Source organism: Nicotiana tomentosiformis, chromosome 4, assembly GCF_000390325.3.
Source record: "Nicotiana tomentosiformis chromosome 4, ASM39032v3, whole genome shotgun sequence".
NCBI lineage: Eukaryota > Viridiplantae > Streptophyta > Magnoliopsida > Solanales > Solanaceae > Nicotiana > Nicotiana tomentosiformis.
The window spans coordinates 136,165,203-136,182,725 of record NC_090815.1 but is presented as its reverse complement, the minus strand read 5'-3'; the positions used below and the strand labels follow the sequence as shown (position 1 = coordinate 136,182,725).

The 17,523-nt window shown below is 36.8% G+C and overlaps 1 protein-coding gene across 3 annotated transcripts; it reads left to right on the top strand.

Annotated features, from left to right (window-relative positions):
* Nucleotides 1-4,062: 4,062 nt before the first annotated feature.
* On the top strand, nucleotides 4,063-12,108 carry LOC104121317 (1,4-alpha-glucan-branching enzyme-like). Of its 3 annotated transcripts, XM_009633282.4 has the most exons (14): nucleotides 4,063-4,215; nucleotides 5,714-5,833; nucleotides 6,155-6,371; nucleotides 6,871-6,940; nucleotides 7,075-7,344; nucleotides 7,560-8,466; nucleotides 8,662-8,778; nucleotides 9,014-9,076; nucleotides 9,363-9,470; nucleotides 9,859-9,960; nucleotides 10,228-10,295; nucleotides 10,441-10,522; nucleotides 10,755-10,871; nucleotides 11,514-12,108. In XM_009633282.4, the coding sequence occupies exons 1-14, from the start codon at nucleotides 4,138-4,140 to the stop codon at nucleotides 11,790-11,792; spliced, it is 2,598 nt and encodes an 865-aa protein (XP_009631577.2). In that variant the 5' UTR covers nucleotides 4,063-4,137; the 3' UTR covers nucleotides 11,793-12,108. The 3 variants fall into 3 exon arrangements, with proteins under 3 accessions (XP_009631577.2, XP_018622099.1, XP_070056402.1); XM_018766583.3 differs by lacking the exon at nucleotides 5,714-5,833 and having other exon boundaries at nucleotides 4,071-4,215; XM_070200301.1 differs by lacking the exons at nucleotides 4,063-4,215; nucleotides 5,714-5,833 and adding an exon at nucleotides 5,864-5,993.
* The last annotated feature ends 5,415 nt before the right edge of the window (nucleotides 12,109-17,523 follow it).

The following is a 17,523-nucleotide window of genomic DNA, read 5'->3' as shown; positions in this document are numbered from 1 at the left end:
GCTAGAGTAAGTGAGTGGGTTATAAATAATGCGTGGTGCTTTTGAGTCAAATCTTGAGGTTAAGATGTTACGATATTGTACTTAATCTGTTTTAAAGAGTCTTGGTGTGATGAATTATGAGAGTTGTTGAAAAAACAAATGGTCGTGTTCTTTGTGAAATGTAGTTTGATTGTTCAAGGACGAGCAATGGTTCAAGTGTAGGGTGTTAATGGTAAGCTATAATCTCGTGTTTTAGTCGCCTATTTGCACTATAATTCACTGCACTTTACTTGTGCTGAGTTATAATTGGTAGTATTTTGCACGTATTGCGTGTTTTATGCCTTGTAGGAGCGATTCCGAGTTATGCAGATGTTGTGAAGCTAATTCTAGCTATTTGGAGCGTTGAAGTCTGAGTAAAAGCCCAAGGAACTAAGTCGTAATCATGCTCGGGGGTCAACGGGCGAGTAGTGCACTTAATGGGAGAAAAGAGTTTTGAGCAGGAGCAAAATTCATATGCGCGACCGCGCATGAGGGCGTGCAAGTGAAACAGTACTCTGTCATACATGTGCGTCCATGAGCGCGATCACAGCTCCAGATGCGCGGCCGCGTACGTCCATTCCGGGAACTTTACCCAGGCCTATTTTGGTAAATTCGGAGGCCACTCTTTTTGACCTATATGAAGCCTAGCTCGTCTCAAAACAAGATATCTGCGATTTTGGAGCAACTTGTGGAGAGAAGAAGGCAAGAAAACAGCGGAGACTCTAATTACTTCATCCAATTCATTCAATACGGAAGTTTGTTTGATTTTATGAATTGTAATGTCTTCTTGTTCTTCTAATACTCTTGTGATGAATAACTTCTCCACTATGGAGTAATCTTTCTTAGGGTTACTGATGGATATTGTGATTTAAGTATTGTTTTGGGTTTTTACTATCTGTTAATTGCCCAAATTCATTGAATGAGTTATTAATTGAATTGCAAGGCCAGTTGTGATTTTACTTTAATTGAAAGAGGAGTGTTGCTGCAATTCGCATTGTGTCATATTGTTTGGGTTGATTTTACGCCTCTCATAGGTAATCGAAAGAGCTTAAAGAGTTGCCAACTGACCCAGTTTAGAAGAATAGTCGAAAGACGTTCTTCGTAAGATCATTTATTTGCTGTATTTTTGCATATGTTCATAGAACCTGTCATTAGGTTGGTTAATGGAACTCTCATTCATTAGGAAGAAGAATTTGAATCCTTGAGATAGCCTAATCATCTGTTGAAATCGAAAGAGTCAATAGAAGTTAAGAGTGAACTTAGTACGAAGTTACCCGAAATAATAGTTGATCACATATCTTGTCACAGCCCTTACTTCCCATCTTGATATTCAATCGTTGCTACTTAGTCATTAAATTTCCATTATTTTATTACAATCGATAATCTTAGTTTTTATTATTAGTTGATAGTAACATAAATCAAAGCTTTATCTTCCCGGATAGTGTTAAGCTAAAGGTTTATTAGAATATTATTTAAACCAATCCCTATAGAGATGACTTAATAGTTAATACTATACTATCTTTGACTAGCAAACCTAAGTTTTATACACCGATTTTGCGCTCGTCAATGGGCCCAACGGCTAAGCAGTAATATTTTTTAAAATTAAATAGAAATTAATGACAAAAAGATGTTAAAAAAACATCTAAGGTCATTCCTTGTAATTTTATTATAGAATTGTGACCTAATTTTTTAATTCAAATTTAAGACAAAAATATTGTAAAAAGATATTCAAAGCAATGCCTTGTAATTTTATTATAGCAATAAAAAATATGGTAATATCTTTCTTAGTCTTCCTCCCCCCTATGGAATGAGCACAACAAGGTGCTAATACTACCATTGAGAAGAAAAAGGAACTAATCAAGAAGTGCCAAAATACAAGTTACATAATACATACTAATTTTTGTTCATACAAATTATATGCTATCTCTTACAAACTTCATAAATCCTTCAAGGTTCGGAGGAAGTTCCATTGGTGGCGGCGAAAAAGTAGCTTGGTCATTGCCGCTTCTATTGTCGGGTGAAGTCGCATCCTCAGCAAGTTCAGCTAACATTTCTTCGTAAGTTTCATCTACCTCTGGTTGTAATTCAGCAAGTCCAAAATTTCTTCTTTCCGAACGGATCCAATCTCTGAAAAGTACTGATTTTTTCAAGCTATCTCTCATAGACGCTCTATGATCACCGATTTGAAGTCTTGCTTGACTGAAAGCGCTCTCTGATGCCACTGTTGAAGTTTGAATAGTTAAAATATCTCGAGCCCTCCTTGAAAGAACCGGAAAGTATTTTTCTTCGTCCTTCCACCATTGCAAAATATTAAAGGTACCGCAGGGATTCACTTCCTCAAGTTGTTGCGACAAATAAACTTCAAGCTCATTTAGTTGTGAAAAATCATTACTACTAGAACCAAAAGAACCCCTAAACCCCGCCCAAACACTAAGTCCTCTTACTCCCGCAGTTCTTTTAGAAGATTGAGAATCAGAAGAAGAAGGAGTTGGAACATTTGGTCTAGCATGATTTAATGCAACTTGATAAGCATTATAAATAGTTTCATCATTTGTTCTAATTGAGGCTATTGCTTCCGGAAGTTTATGCAATTCATCATCTTCAAGTGCTAAACCATTATATCCATTGGGCCCGCTAAGGGACCAGTCCGGTCCCGGTCTCTTGGCGGGCCAAACGGGTCCGGTCCTAACGGTTCCTAGCTAAGAATCGGCCCACCTCTAACGGGCCAACCGGTCCCAACCCATTTAACCCGTTTAATCCGTGGTTCCGATCCGATCTCGGTTTCGACCCGGCCCACTTGCCACTCTTAATCTGCAGCATCACATGGGAAAAACAAGTACACAAAACCTGGACGGTTTATGTTCAATCAACTCTTAAGATAAACCCCATGAACGGTGGACATTACATTTTGCCATATTCGACTTCGCACCAGCAAAATTAGTGCGATGTAACTACAAATTGTAGCAGTTTTGGTGCTATGGTGATTGACGGTCGATATTGAGAATTTTTCATTTCAAGTTAAGATTAGTAATTATTGAGCTGTAAACTTTGCCACTATAGTCATGATTTGATGGTTCATAATTGAAGGTTTTTTATTTCAAGCTAAGATTGTTAATTATTGTAGTGTAGACTGTGACTGGAATTATATTCTAGAACAATTGACATATTATGACATGTTAAACTTTTTTGACGGTACCAATGTATATAACTTAAATCCGGAAAATATCCAATTGGTAGCCAAACGATGGATGTAAGCGTTTCCCAAATGAAAAAGGTTATTCATTCATCATGAATCAAAGTCTCGCATTTAAAGTTGGAATATAAAATAGTCTTTATTAGAAAACGCTTTATCCGAACATGAAATGTTTCAACGATAATTTAAATTAATTGGGTCCTAAGGACGCTTTACCTTCATATCAACCGTGTATGTGCATGAATTTCATTTGACGGACAACCTTTGATCACGTGGAAGTCCAAAGAAGTATAAGAGAAAACTGACAAATTGATTTCTTTCATTTGCCCCACTTGTGAGTCTTTCTTCTTCTTTTGTCATGTGCTTGGTGTCCTCATGTTTAAACAAAATCTATTTTCATCCCTTCAGTTCAATTTAGTTGCCACATTAGCCCATGATGTTCTGAAAATGCTTGTCCATTCACAAAGTTTATCTCAATTCAGTTATTTTATACAAGTTGTATTTATCAGTGCTTTATACTAAAAAGTTCTTCATTCCTAAATTTGAACTCGAAATCTCAATTTAATAATGATGGAATCCCAATCATACAATTATTTTTTTGATAATATTATTTATTTAACCAGACTGATCGATGTATATGATTTAGGTAAATAACTCCCTTTCGTACAAAATGTAAGCAAAGAATAATTCTATTGTCTACACAACATAAATATATATTTAAAAATTACTAAAGAATATGGGCATAGATATAATAGGAAAATGTTAAGGGTCTCTTCTTACATTTCCCAAATCAGTGGGGTCTAAGAGAGATATCCAGAAAGTGATATGTTTTTATTTATTTAAAAGCCATTAAAACGAAACACATTTGCCGAAACAGCACGTAAGCAGAGCGAAGAAGCAAAGCACCATAGTTTGGAAGAGTGATCATGGAAACTAATTTCAATGTTTTATCGACCCAAATTCAAGGCTCTTTTCCATCTTCTTCACCTCAAGTTTTTACATTGGTAATTCCATCTAAATTCTACTACTTTTTCCCTTTTTAATTTCATCTTCCTTAATTTTCCTGGCTTAGTTTACCATTTGCAAGATGTAAATGTTTGTGAATTGAGTGTATAAAATTGAGAGAGAGGAAGGGAGGCTGTATCTAGAAATGAGTGTTCTTAGGTTTAGTGGATTAGTTTTTGAGGTAATTGCTTGATTACACATATTTCCTAATAGAAGAGGAGGAAAAGTAAAATATGTAGTATTAGATTAGAGAGCCCATCATATGTCCAGGGAAATGATAAAATTGTTTCTTTTTGAAAGTTAAATAAGATTGTTATGGGTTTTGTAGGAAACAGGATAATACTGAGAAAGTTACTGAAGTTTATTTTTCTAACTTTGTAAATGTCTCCAATAATAGATTGAATTCTCTCTATCTTAAGTAAGCGCTCTTATCAGACAAGTGTTTATGATTATCTGGTCTTGAAGCTTTTTTTTAATATTTTTTTATAATCGTTGTTGTTAGATTGCAATAGAAAATTGTACTATCAAATGGCACAGATAATTGAGAATGTGTTCTTTGTATGGACCTTGCGAAGCGCAAATGCTACTACAGTAATTGCGATTAATTGTGAATTCCTCTCAGATTACTGAGTGTATGGGTCAAAATCTATCTCTAGAATACTTTAAGTCAAAATGGCATTAGTAAAACATTCCCAAGCCTCCATGTGTCGAAATGATCTAATTAACAACTAAGGCCGTGGTCGAAGAGTCAGCGAAGGCTGAAGTCGAGGAGTCGTCAAAGATCGAGGCCGAAGTCGAATATCTTTGACAGAGTAATAACGGCTAGTTTCAAGATAGGACATGAAAGAGAATATTCCAGTGGATATTCTCTTCACTTGTACTATTAGGGTTTTTAGGAACATGTTCCCTATAAATAGAAAGAGACACAATGATAGGGGGATAAAATATTCATTTGTAAAATATACTTTGACCTTAAAGAGAGAATCTGATCTTATTACAAGCTTACAAAAATAACTTTTTCACTAAGATTCTTGTCCACACTTTTCCACGGGATCCGACAATAACTCGGATATTCAAAGGCTTGTCCATCATTCATCACTGTCAGAAAGAACATCCATTGATTTTATCCTTTCTTGGGTGACTCGCTCGTTCTATTTACATAAATGCCATTTATTGCTATTCATCACTGTTTAATGATATATTTGCTTCTGCTTGGGTTCTTAAATATTAACTATTGTACACTGTCATAACTTTTGGAATAGATCTGCGTGCTGCCGAGAATTCCGTCTTTTGGATATTATTATTAACTAAGATTAACCCTCTTTCGTATAAATTTAATTAGTTGAACCAAGATTTATATTTTTTGTCAAACACTCATTGCACAGATTAGGATATGCTGTTCTTTTTTTGAGATGCTACTTTCTTGTTCAATTTTAGTGCAATATTTTCTTACATTTTCAAAAATATCCAGTTTAACCTCAAGAATTTACTTGTCAGGCTTCTAGAAATAAGATATGTTTTCCTTCTCAACATAGTACTGGACTGAAGTTTGGATATCAGAAACGGTCTTGGGATATTTGTTCCACACCAAAATCAAGAGTTAGAGAATCTCAAAGGGTATGTTTGATAATTTGATATGGTTACATGGAGAATATTGAAATAATTGGAATTTTTTTGAACTGGTGTTCATGCCTTATTTGATCTGTGCACTGTGTGGAGGTGTAAAACATGCCCGCCAATTTATGGTACCTTGGGAAAGAGGGAGCTCTTTACTCATGTATGTGTTCGTTATTTCACTACAATCTTTATGAGCATGATGTTCCATAAAGTGCTTTATATCCTTTCCAGGAAAAGTGATACGGTATAAAATGGCTTTTTAGCTCCGTAATACCAATCCTCCTTTTGATATAAACTTACTGTGATGCATTGCCTGCCTAGATGAAGCACAGTTCAGCTATTTCCGCTGTTTTGACCGATGACAACTCCACAACAGCATCCCTAGAGGAAGGCGTTGAGACTGAAAATATTGGCCTCCTAAATTTGGATCCAAGCTTGGAACCCTATCTAGATCACTTCAGATACACAATGAAGAGATATGCAGAACAGAAAAAGCTCATCGAAAAACATGAGGGAGCCCTTGAGGAATTTGCTCTAGGTAACAGCCAAAACTTGTGCTTTAGGCAGTTTGACCTTATTTCGAAGCTGGCTTGTTTATACCTACTTTGAATTTGCAAGAGAATTTTGCCTACCCAGGAATAAGTACTGGTTCCATTTAGGAGGCATTTGGCAAACTTTTCAATCTTTTAAAAAGCTGTTCATTCTGGGTCTTCAAAAAAGTAGAGCTTTTTTCAAACAAGTGAAACACTCTTGAGGTACTTCTCTGAAAATAAGATACAAAAATGACCATCCAAACACGTTTTTCGCCAGGGTAACTTTATCCACAAAATATCTCTAAAATGTTGTCCAGTTGGGGTTTGGAACCATCTTAAAGCAATTTTACAGTCTAAAATTTTCCTCCCTGTTGCTTCGCAATTTCCTTCTACAATCATGACTTACTCTTTCTGTTCAAAATAGCTTCCTTAATATTAAACTAAAGATATCGTTGTTGAGAATTAGCAGGGCTTTCTTGTGTAAATTGCTCTCCTTTTTCCCAGGTTATTTAAAATTTGGATTCAACAGGGAAGACGGTTGCATAGTCTATCGTGAATGGGCTCCTGCTGCTGAGTAGGTCCTTTTGTACTATGAAACACTAGTTTCCATCATCATAACACATGTACCTATTATTGCAGCTTCATTGACTTTATACATGTTATAATTACTACAAGGTTCTGCTTCTAATTAACTCATCCACGATACAGGGAAGCAGAAGTTATTGGCGATTTCAATGGATGGAATGGTTCCAACCACATGATGGAGAAGGACCAATTTGGTGTTTGGAGTATTAGAATTCCTGATGTTGACGGTAACTCAGCCATTCCACACAATTCTAGAGTTAAGTTCCGTTTCAAGCATGGTAATGGAGTTTGGGTAGATCGTATCCCTGCTTGGATAAAGTATGCCACTGTCGACACTACAAGATTTGCAGCACCATATGATGGTGTCTACTGGGACCCACCACCTTCAGAAAGGTTTTGTTATTCATATTTTGAAGCTGAATATTTAACTCATTTCTTCAGAGCATTAAAAGTCATGTTGTTACTTGTCTTATTATGTAAGACATTGAAATTCTAAAGCTAAAAAAATGTGTTTCTACTAATTTGGACTTGATTCAAACTTTTCCCTTCTTAATAAAATGGGTCAATCTATCAGTGCTTGAGAACTTACTACTTTAGTAATTAATCAGGTACCACTTTAAATACCCTCGCCCGCCCAAACCCAAGGCTCCACGAATCTATGAAGCACATGTCGGCATGAGCAGCTCTGAGCCACGTGTAAATTCGTATCGCGAGTTTGCCGATGATGTTTTGCCTCGAATTAAGGCAAATAACTATAATACTGTCCAGTTAATGGCCATAATGGAACATTCTTACTATGGATCATTTGGATATCATGTTACAAACTTTTTTGCTGTGAGCAGTAGATCTGGAAATCCAGAGGACCTTAAGTATCTCATAGATAAAGCACATAGCTTGGGTTTACAGGTTCTGGTGGATGTAGTTCACAGTCATGCAAGCAATAATGTCACTGATGGCCTCAATGGCTTTGATGTTGGCCAAAGTTCTCAAGAATCCTACTTTCACGCTGGAGAGAGAGGGTACCATAAGTTGTGGGATAGCAGGCTGTTTAACTATGCCAATTGGGAGGTTCTTCGTTTCCTTCTTTCCAACTTGAGGTGGTGGCTCGAAGAGTATAACTTTGACGGATTTCGATTTGATGGAATAACTTCGATGCTGTATGTTCACCATGGAATCAATATGGGATTTACAGGGAACTATCATGAGTATTTCAGCGAGGCTACAGATGTTGATGCTGTGGTCTATTTGATGTTGGCCAATAATCTGATTCACAAGATCTTCCCAGATGCAACTGTTATTGCCGAAGATGTTTCGGGTATGCCCGGCCTTAGCCGACCTGTTTCTGAGGGAGGAATTGGTTTTGATTACCGCCTGGCAATGGCAATCCCAGATAAGTGGATAGATTACTTGAAGAATAAGAATGGTGAAGACTGGTCCATGAAGGAAGTAACACGGAGTTTAACAAATAGGAGATATACAGAGAAGTGTATAGCTTACGCAGAGAGCCATGACCAGGTATTACAAATTTACTTCCGCACTGAACAATTCTTTGAACAATTGTTAGATAGAATTCAAATATATACGTCCCAAAGTGTAAAAGATTCTTTTGCATGGGCTTCAATATATCGGTAGCCATTGAATCTCATGATAAGTTTTTTATTCAGTGACTTCTAGATTTATGTTCTCTCTTATTTTGTCTGCTGGAAACAGTCTATTGTGGGTGACAAGACCATTGCATTTCTCCTAATGGACAAAGAGATGTATTCTGGCATGTCTTGCTTGACAGATACTTCTCCTGTTGTTGATCGAGGAATTGCGCTTCACAAGGTTTGTCTGTTCTGATTGCATTTTAAGGTTTCTATGAGTTTGTCATGGAAACTTTGGCACTCTTTTTGAGGTAACCATTAGACATAGTTTTCAGGATTCTGATGGATTATTCAATTTTCTGTGTATCATTTTTCTTTTCTGTTTATGCTTTGTTTTTGTTTTTTTGTTTTTTTTAATATCCTTCTTATTTGGAGGTATTTTTTTCCATCTATTCACTTTTAGTTTCTGCTCACAGATGATCCATTTTTTCACGATGGCCTTGGGAGGAGAGGGGTACCTCAATTTCATGGGTAATGAGGTATGGCTTACACCTTTAGATTTTTTGTGATAATTACTATTAGTTTGGCTTACTGGAACAAGATGCGTTCCTAAAAGATGGTCTGAGCTGTTGAGCATGCTTAGGGGTTGAAACACAGAGAAAAGCAGCATGATGAATGTTCCCTTTGTCTAGGGATCTATTATGTTGCGGAAAACAAACGTTATCTTAGAAAAGTACATTGTTTACCTCTATATATTTAGGTATAGAATTTGCAAGTGTATCTTTTTTGGAGTAATTGTGAAATATCTGATGAACTTTGTTGTAGTTTGGCCATCCTGAGTGGATTGACTTCCCTAGAGAGGGAAATAATTGGAGTTATGACAAATGTAGACGCCAGTGGAACCTCGCGGATAGCGAACACTTGAGATACAAGGTTCAGTATTTTGCCTTGCAGCTTGTTAGATATCTAAGAATCTTAGATTGCTTTCTTGTATGCCTACTTGGTTCAAGGGAGGATTGCTCATTTTATCTGTCTACTTATTTATCCAAAGACAAATTTCTCCTTGTCTTTTAGAGATCCGTGTATTAAATTCATTTACAGATTTAATTACCGGCGTACCCCCTTGTTTATTGCCAGTAAGCCCTTGGTGAGCAGTTTAAGTTGATTCTATGAAGCTATAATTTCAGGCTAGCAATCCATGTCCTGCTATAATTGTCGGATATTTTTGTTCTTTTTCTTTACATGAAGTGATAATAATTGAATGGCCTAATCTGATATCTATATTTCTTCCATCTTTCCGTCCCCTCATGTTGAAATGCAGTTCATGAATGCATTTGACAGAGCCATGAATTCACTCGATGAGAAGTTCTCTTTCCTTGCATCAGGAAAACAGATAGTAAGCAGCACGGATGAAGATAATAAGGTACAATCATCTAAAGTTGAAACGTTGGGTTTATGGGATGCAGTTGCTTCCTTATGTTCAAATAGGGTTTTTGTGTGCGCAACATACTTGAATTACTTTAGTCATTAAGTTTCCAAACAATCACTTCTATGAATGCTGTAATTCTATCCAAGGACAGGTAGAAACTGGTTCGCCTTCCATTTTTTTGATGATGGATTCCATATTTATTTAATCTAATAGCTAGTCAATTCGGTAATAGCTATTCAGAGTAGTTACTTCACTTTGCAGGTTGTTGTGTTTGAACGTGGCGATCTGGTATTTGTTTTCAACTTCCAGCCAGAGAACACATATGAAGGGTATATAAGTTTTACTTATCATGAATTTATTGCTCTGCTTGTTTTTCAATGTTCTCAACAAGTTTTATGGCAAAGTAACTGAAACGAATCTATTTTCACATTGTCTAATTTCACTCTTTTTCTGATCGCCACATGACGAAAACAGGTATAAAGTTGGATGCGACTTGCCAGGGAAGTACAGAGTTGCACTGGATAGCGATGCTTGGGATTTTGGTGGCCATGGAAGAGTAAGGAGTTTGCTTGAATAACTTTTGATAATAATATAACAGATGTGGGGGACACTTATCTCACAAGGAGAACTATAATTATTTCATCCAACTCTCTAAGCTTGGAAGTCGTTGAGCCTCCTGCCCCCCCCCCCCCCCACACACACACGTTGTTTAGTTAATTCAAAAAGGAGAAAACTGTTTACTGATGGTCTTTGTCTTAATGATGATCCGCAATATGTTCTTATGACAGGTTGGTCATGATGTTGACCATTTCACATCACCAGAAGGAATACCTGGCGTTCCAGAAACAAATTTCAATGGTCGTCCAAATTCTTTCAAAGTGCTGTCTCCTGCACGCACATGTGTGGTATGGTTCTTGCTGGGACCTCCATTTTAACGTGGTTTTGTTCATTAATTATTTGAACGCATACTGGTATTTCCTGAAAGATCTTAGCGTGTATATGTTAGCTATTGATTTCCTTAACATCAGCAGTTAAGCCTCTGAATACTAATTTGAAAGGTATGAATAGCAATAATCAAATCTGCCTTTGGCATCTGCGCTATAATATAATTCCAAAATCTTCTTTGTTTCCTTTTTCCCCATAACACATGCATGTAGCTTCGGCTTACATAAAAATTAGGTAAATGATTAACTGAAAACTGCCCTTTAGTAAAGGTAGGAATAGCCACTCATGTCCCCTCTTGCATATGACGAATATATGCGAAATCTTTTCTGTTTTCATTTTTCCCCATGACCCTTGCATGTAGCTTGCTATTATATGAAAATTAGGTATAAGGATCAATTGAAGTGGATGGGAACTGAAAATGAGGAACCTTGTTTATTATGACAGTGTCATGTCTCGCAAAGTAAAAAAATATATTGTTCTCTGTGGTGCTTTGTGTTTAGAACAGGTCAATATAAAATTTCTTTATCTAATAGAAAATTCATTTGTTATTTAAATGGTGAAGCAACTTAACTTCATTTTTCTTTTTCACTTTGTTTGAGAAGGCTTATTACAGAGTTGAAGAAAACATAGCAGAAACAGAAGATGACCAGACAGTCATTTCTAGTGAGCTGCCAACAGCCAATATCGAGGAGAATGACGATATACTTAAAGATTCACCATCTGGAAATATCACAGATGCTGGTCAAATCGACTTAGTTTCTATTGAGGAGAGCAATGAGGAACTTAAGGATTCAACATCTGTAAACATTAGTGATGTTGTTCAAACTGACAGAGATGATCCGTATGCAAACGTCTGGGATGATGACCAGTCAGATGATTGACCGATGTTCTACATTGGTGATCTTGGTCTGCATATGATGTTTTCAGGGTGGTAGAGTTGACTAATGTTATCATAGGTTTTTCTTGTTTATAGTATTTTCTCTTATGCATATTTGCATCCGATCGTTGTACTGGTTGTAAATGGAAGAAATGCATTTGCATGTGTGTGTTTCCCCAGTTTTTGGTGCTTTGCCTTTGGAGCCAAGGCTCTATTTGTTCCTACTGCGAGCACTTTTTATGTTACTAGTTGAGTATATTGTAATAAAAATCCTGATATAAATCATTTTGGTATTACTATTAATTAAGTTGCTTCCTGAATTATATTGTACTTGTTCTTCTCTCTCAAAGTTGAAATTATGTCGAGCTCAATGCTAATATACCATTTATGAGATCGATCCACAACTAGAAAACCCGACCCAAGAGTTCTAAGTTGGGGCCCGAGTTGGTATTTTGTTTCGATTGTTTTTGTTTGAAAAAACAAAATGAGAATGTAATTATTTTGGTAGAATTACTTTTGAGTTTTTTTTTTTTTTGTGAGGATCAAAAAAGAAACTTTTTTCTCTTTTGGCAAAATTAAGAAAATCAGAGTTTGTAAAGTATTAATGTTACTATAATAATAACTCCCCAATGTGAATACCGTCTCTCTCATGCTCTCAGCGCACGTTAGCTAAACGTACGATGGTGCGTCTGCCATGGGAAGGGGGCGAGGCAGAGGAAGAGGAAGGCCCAAAAAAGTACCCAAAACACCGACTACAACATCTGGAAGCTCAGTAAGCAACAATTCAAAAGTTGGGAAAGCAATTCAATTGCAAACACATGAATTGAAGACACCAGAGCAGCAAGGGCTAGTGATGACTGAAATTGATGAGACAACTTCTTCGATTAGCTCTGAGGTAAGCAGGAAATTGACTCTTAGTATACCAGTGCCAATTAATCAAATTGAGAGGAGTACCAATCCTAGGGTTGGCAGAAAATCCAATGGAGCAGTAACTGAGGTAAACCGTGAGAACATGCAAAAAACAGGGGATCTGAGCAAGGGGAATACTGCAGATCAAATTGAAACCACTATAGTCCCTAATGAGAAGGAGATTGTGGATAAGAACCCTAAGGAGATAAGTCATGCAGAACGAAAGACTGAGCCAAGGGCATGGGCTAAATTGTTCCATCAAAACCGTGTAGCCACTCATGGAATGACACTCAGATATGTCCCACCTCAGATTGTAGATGGTCAAACTGTGGTAAAGCTAGATTTGCAAGATGTAGAAGAAGCAGAGGAGAAATGGAATGCTGCATTGATAGCCTACATTGTTGGAGATAATCCTGGGTATAATGCTATGAGGCGCTATATTGCTCAACATTTGCTAGATGTTGCTGAGCCAGATTTATTTCTCCATGATGAAGAATATTATGTGATAAAATTTCAGACACTAAAAGATATGCATCGAGTGTTCTATGTTGGTCCTCACACTATCAGAAATAGACCAATAATCCTCAAGCCATGGTCTCCAGATTTTGATTTAAGTAAAGAGTTCCTAACTGATATACCTATGTGGGTGATTTTTCCTAAGTTACCAATGAGTTATTGGGGTAGTGAAGCTTTAAGCAAAATTGCTAGTGCAATTGGTAAACCTCTATTTGGTGATGAATGCACCACTAAGCAAACACGAATCTCTTATGCAAGGATGCTGATTGAAGTGAATGTTACAAGAGATATGCCTACTGAGATTACTGTGTTGGATCCTAAAGGCAGGATATTTCAGCAAGAATTGGTGTATGAGTGGAAGCAAAATTACTGTGACAAATGCCAGACCATTGGTCATGTGTGTCCTAATCAACAAGGGCCAAGAGAGAAGAAGGAAGAGCAGCCAAAGAGAAGAAGAGAAACAAAAAAAGTAACATACGAATGGAGAACTAAAGGTCCTGTACTTCCTACAGCTGGGAATACAGAAAATATGCAGAAAGAAGGTGACAATGGAACAACTGTGAATCAACCTGGTCCAGCCCAAGAGAAAAACCAACCTTGCTTACCAGTGGAGACTCAGCAGCTCAGCTACAATCAACCTGAAGTAGGTGCAGGGAACATTGTGACAAGTGCAGTGGACAAAGGCAAAAAGCAAGTACTAGATTTGAGCCTTGAAAATTTTCCTATGTTAACACCTATGACTAGTAGAAATAGATCCAAAATTGTAGCAGCAGGTACCAGTGGGACTTCTACCTTACCTCGTGATAGGGGGTGGGGGAATTAAACTCAATCAATAACTTGGTTACTATGGAATGTCAGGGGTATAAATAAGTGGTACAAGGTGATGGAGCTTAAAAACTACTTGAACATCAAAAACATCAAGCTTGCAGGTATCATTGAAACTAGAGTCAAAGAACACAAAGCTAAAAGAGTTAGCTACCACATTACCCCTGGCTGGGAGATACTCAATAATTATAATGATGTAGTAAATGGAAGAATATGGGTGATATGGGATCCAAACTACTACTCAGTCAATTTAATCAAAGCAGAAGCGCAAGTTATTCATTATTCTGTTAGAGATATTATGAAGGATCAAGAATGTGTAGTATCAGTAGTCTATGGCTTTAACACAGTAGAAAGAAGGAAGCAACTGTGGGAGAGCTTAATAGAGATAAGACAAATGACCTCCACATCATGGTTGATTGGAGGAGATTTTAATATTGTCCTACAATTACAAGATAGGATACATGGTAATCCAATTACCATGGATGAAATTCAAGACTTCAGCAAATGTATTCAAGAGTTAAGGCTTAGTGAACTGGCTTGGGAAGGTAATTATTATACATGGTCTAATAAGCAAGATGAGAGTGACAGGATATGTAGCAGAATTGATAGGATATTTGGCAATTATGAATGGATGATGCAATGGGGGCATATAACTATTGTATATGAGATGCCTTTTATATCTGATCATGCTCTTATGAGCCTAACCCTAACTGATAATCAAGGAAGCAGGAAGACTCCATTCAGATTTTTCAATGTATGGGCAGAACATGAGAGATTTCTAAGCAATGTTCAACAAGTATGGCAGCAGAGAGTCCACAGGAAGAGTATGCAGAATATTTGGTTAAAGCTCAAAGCACTAAGGCCAGTACTGAAAAAGCTTAATGTTTAGGAGTTAAAGTTCATAAGACAGAAGATTGAGAAAGCCAGAATTGATCTTTAAAGGGTTCAAAGAAGCATTACTACTAATTGCTCTGATGAACTATTGTTAGATGAGAAAGGAATTGGTACATAATTTAGAAAAATGGGATATAATTGAAGAGGGAGCTTTGAAGCAGAAAGCCAGAGCAAAATGGATAAAGTTAGGAGATTCCAATACAAAATACTTCACAGTTGTTATGAAAGAAAGGAGTCAAAGAAAGTAAATATTGGAGCTTAATTCTATTACTAGAAGCAGGCTAATTGACTTAGAGAGCATCAAAAGGGAGATTGTAGAATTTTACAAATCATTGATGGGAACTGGTGCTCATTCACTTCCTGCTATAGATAAAATGGTGATGCAAAGGGGACCAAAGCTTAATCAATAACAAAGAATTAACCTATGTAAAGATGTGACTGCAGAAGAGATTTATGAAGGATTGCGCTCTATTGGAGAAGACAAGGCACCTGGTGTTGATGGATACAATGCATGTTTCTTTAAAAAAGCTTGGCCAATTATCAAAGATGAAGTTACTGAAGCTGTCCTGGAGTTCTTTGCTACTGAGAAACTATACAGAGCTATAAACTGTACAATCATTACCTTGGTTCCTAAGATTAATAAGCCAAAAACTGTGAAGGAATTCAGGCCAATTGCTTGTTGCACTATGATATACAAATTGATCTCTAAGATTCTGGCATCAAGAATGCAAGGAATAATTAGTACAATTATCAGTGAAGCCCAGGCAGGATTTATACCTGGGAGGAGGATTGCAGATAACATAATTCTGGCATATGAGTTGGTGAAGGCCTATTCTAGAAAGAACATCTCTCCTCGTTGCATGATAAAGATTGATTTGCAGAAAGCCTATGATTCTGTTGAATGGCCATATGTAAAGCAAGTTATGGAAGAATTGGGATTTTCTCAGTTGTTCATCTTTTGGGTCATAGAGTGCATCCAAACAGTCAACTATTCTATTATTGTTAATGGTGAGCCAACGGAACCATTCAATGCCACTAAGGGTTTGAGGCAGGGTGATCCAATGTCACCCTTCTTGTTTGCTATATCAATGAAATACTTGAGCAGGAACCTAGCTAACCTCAAGATGGTGAAAGAGTTTAAGCATTACCCTAGATGTGCCAAACTAGAGATCACACACCTAAGTTTTGTTGATGATTTACTGTTATTTGCCAGAGGAGATTTGAAATCAATACAAGCAATGCAACAGAAATTCTATCAGTTCACTCAAGTTTCTGGGCTACAAGGAAATCTCAATAAGAGTGAACCTACTTTGGGGGGGGGGGGGGGGGGTTACTACAGACAATAGACAGCAAATTCTATAATATTTGGGCCTTTTTGCTGGAGAATTACCTTTCAAATACCTAGGTGTACCTTTGTCTACCAAGAAGTTAAGTGTTCTTCGGTGGCAACCTCTTATTGACAAAATGACTGGCAGAATTACTTCTTGGACTGCGAAGACCTTGTCTTATGCTGGGAGGGTACAGTTAGTTCAAAGTGTGTTGTTTGGTATACAAGCTTTCTGGGCACAACTATTTATATTACCAACAAAAGTGATCAAGGTTGTAGAGGAATTATGCAAGTCTTATATATGGTCGGGGGTTAATGAAATCACAAAGAAGGCATTGGTTGCATGGGACAAAGTATATTTACCTAAAGCTGGGGGTGGTCTCAATATCACCAATCTGAAGTTATGGAACAAAGCAGCCATTGTAAAAATCTGTTGGGACTTAGCACACAAACAAGACAAATTGTGGATTCGATGGATTCATACATATTATATCAAAAGTCAGCAGATTGATACAATGCCAATACCACAACAAGCTTGCTGGATGGTGAGAAAAGTGAACGAGGCAAATGAGATACTGGCAAACAGACAATTTGAGCAAACTCACAAAAGAAGTTTGATTAGACAAATCTACTTATATTTGCTTGGAGATTACAGCAGGGTGGAATGGAAGAGCTTAATGTTCAATAATGCAGCACGACCAAAAGCAAGGTTTACAATGTGGCTTATGATGCATGGAAGATTGATGACTTGTGATAGACTGAGCAAGTGGGGGATTAATGTTGATACTCAATGTGTGTTATGCAGCAGGCAAGAGGAAACGAGAGATCACTTATTTATGCAGTGTGAATACACCAAGCAAATTTGGAGTAAACTCTGCCACCGAATACAAACACAATACTTGGGACCTAAATGGTTCTTTATAGAATATTTCCAACCCAAATTTCATCGCACATCACGATATTTTCTTTTCTCACTTTGTGCTGTTATAGTTGCTTATTTAATACAAGCTATCTTCATTTCTTTGATCCAATCTATATAGAAATATATATAATCTTTTTACTAAATTTATAAGATGTCAAATCTCCAGCTTCATATCTATCGTATAAAAAAAGAAAAAAGAGTACGACATATTATATACTCTTAATAAAACTTGCTTAGAAGATATGAATATAAAATTAATCATCAATTTGGATAACAAAAGCTTATAAGTGCATCAACCATAATAAGGGGGGAAAAGAAAAGAAACCGAAATACAAAGAATTA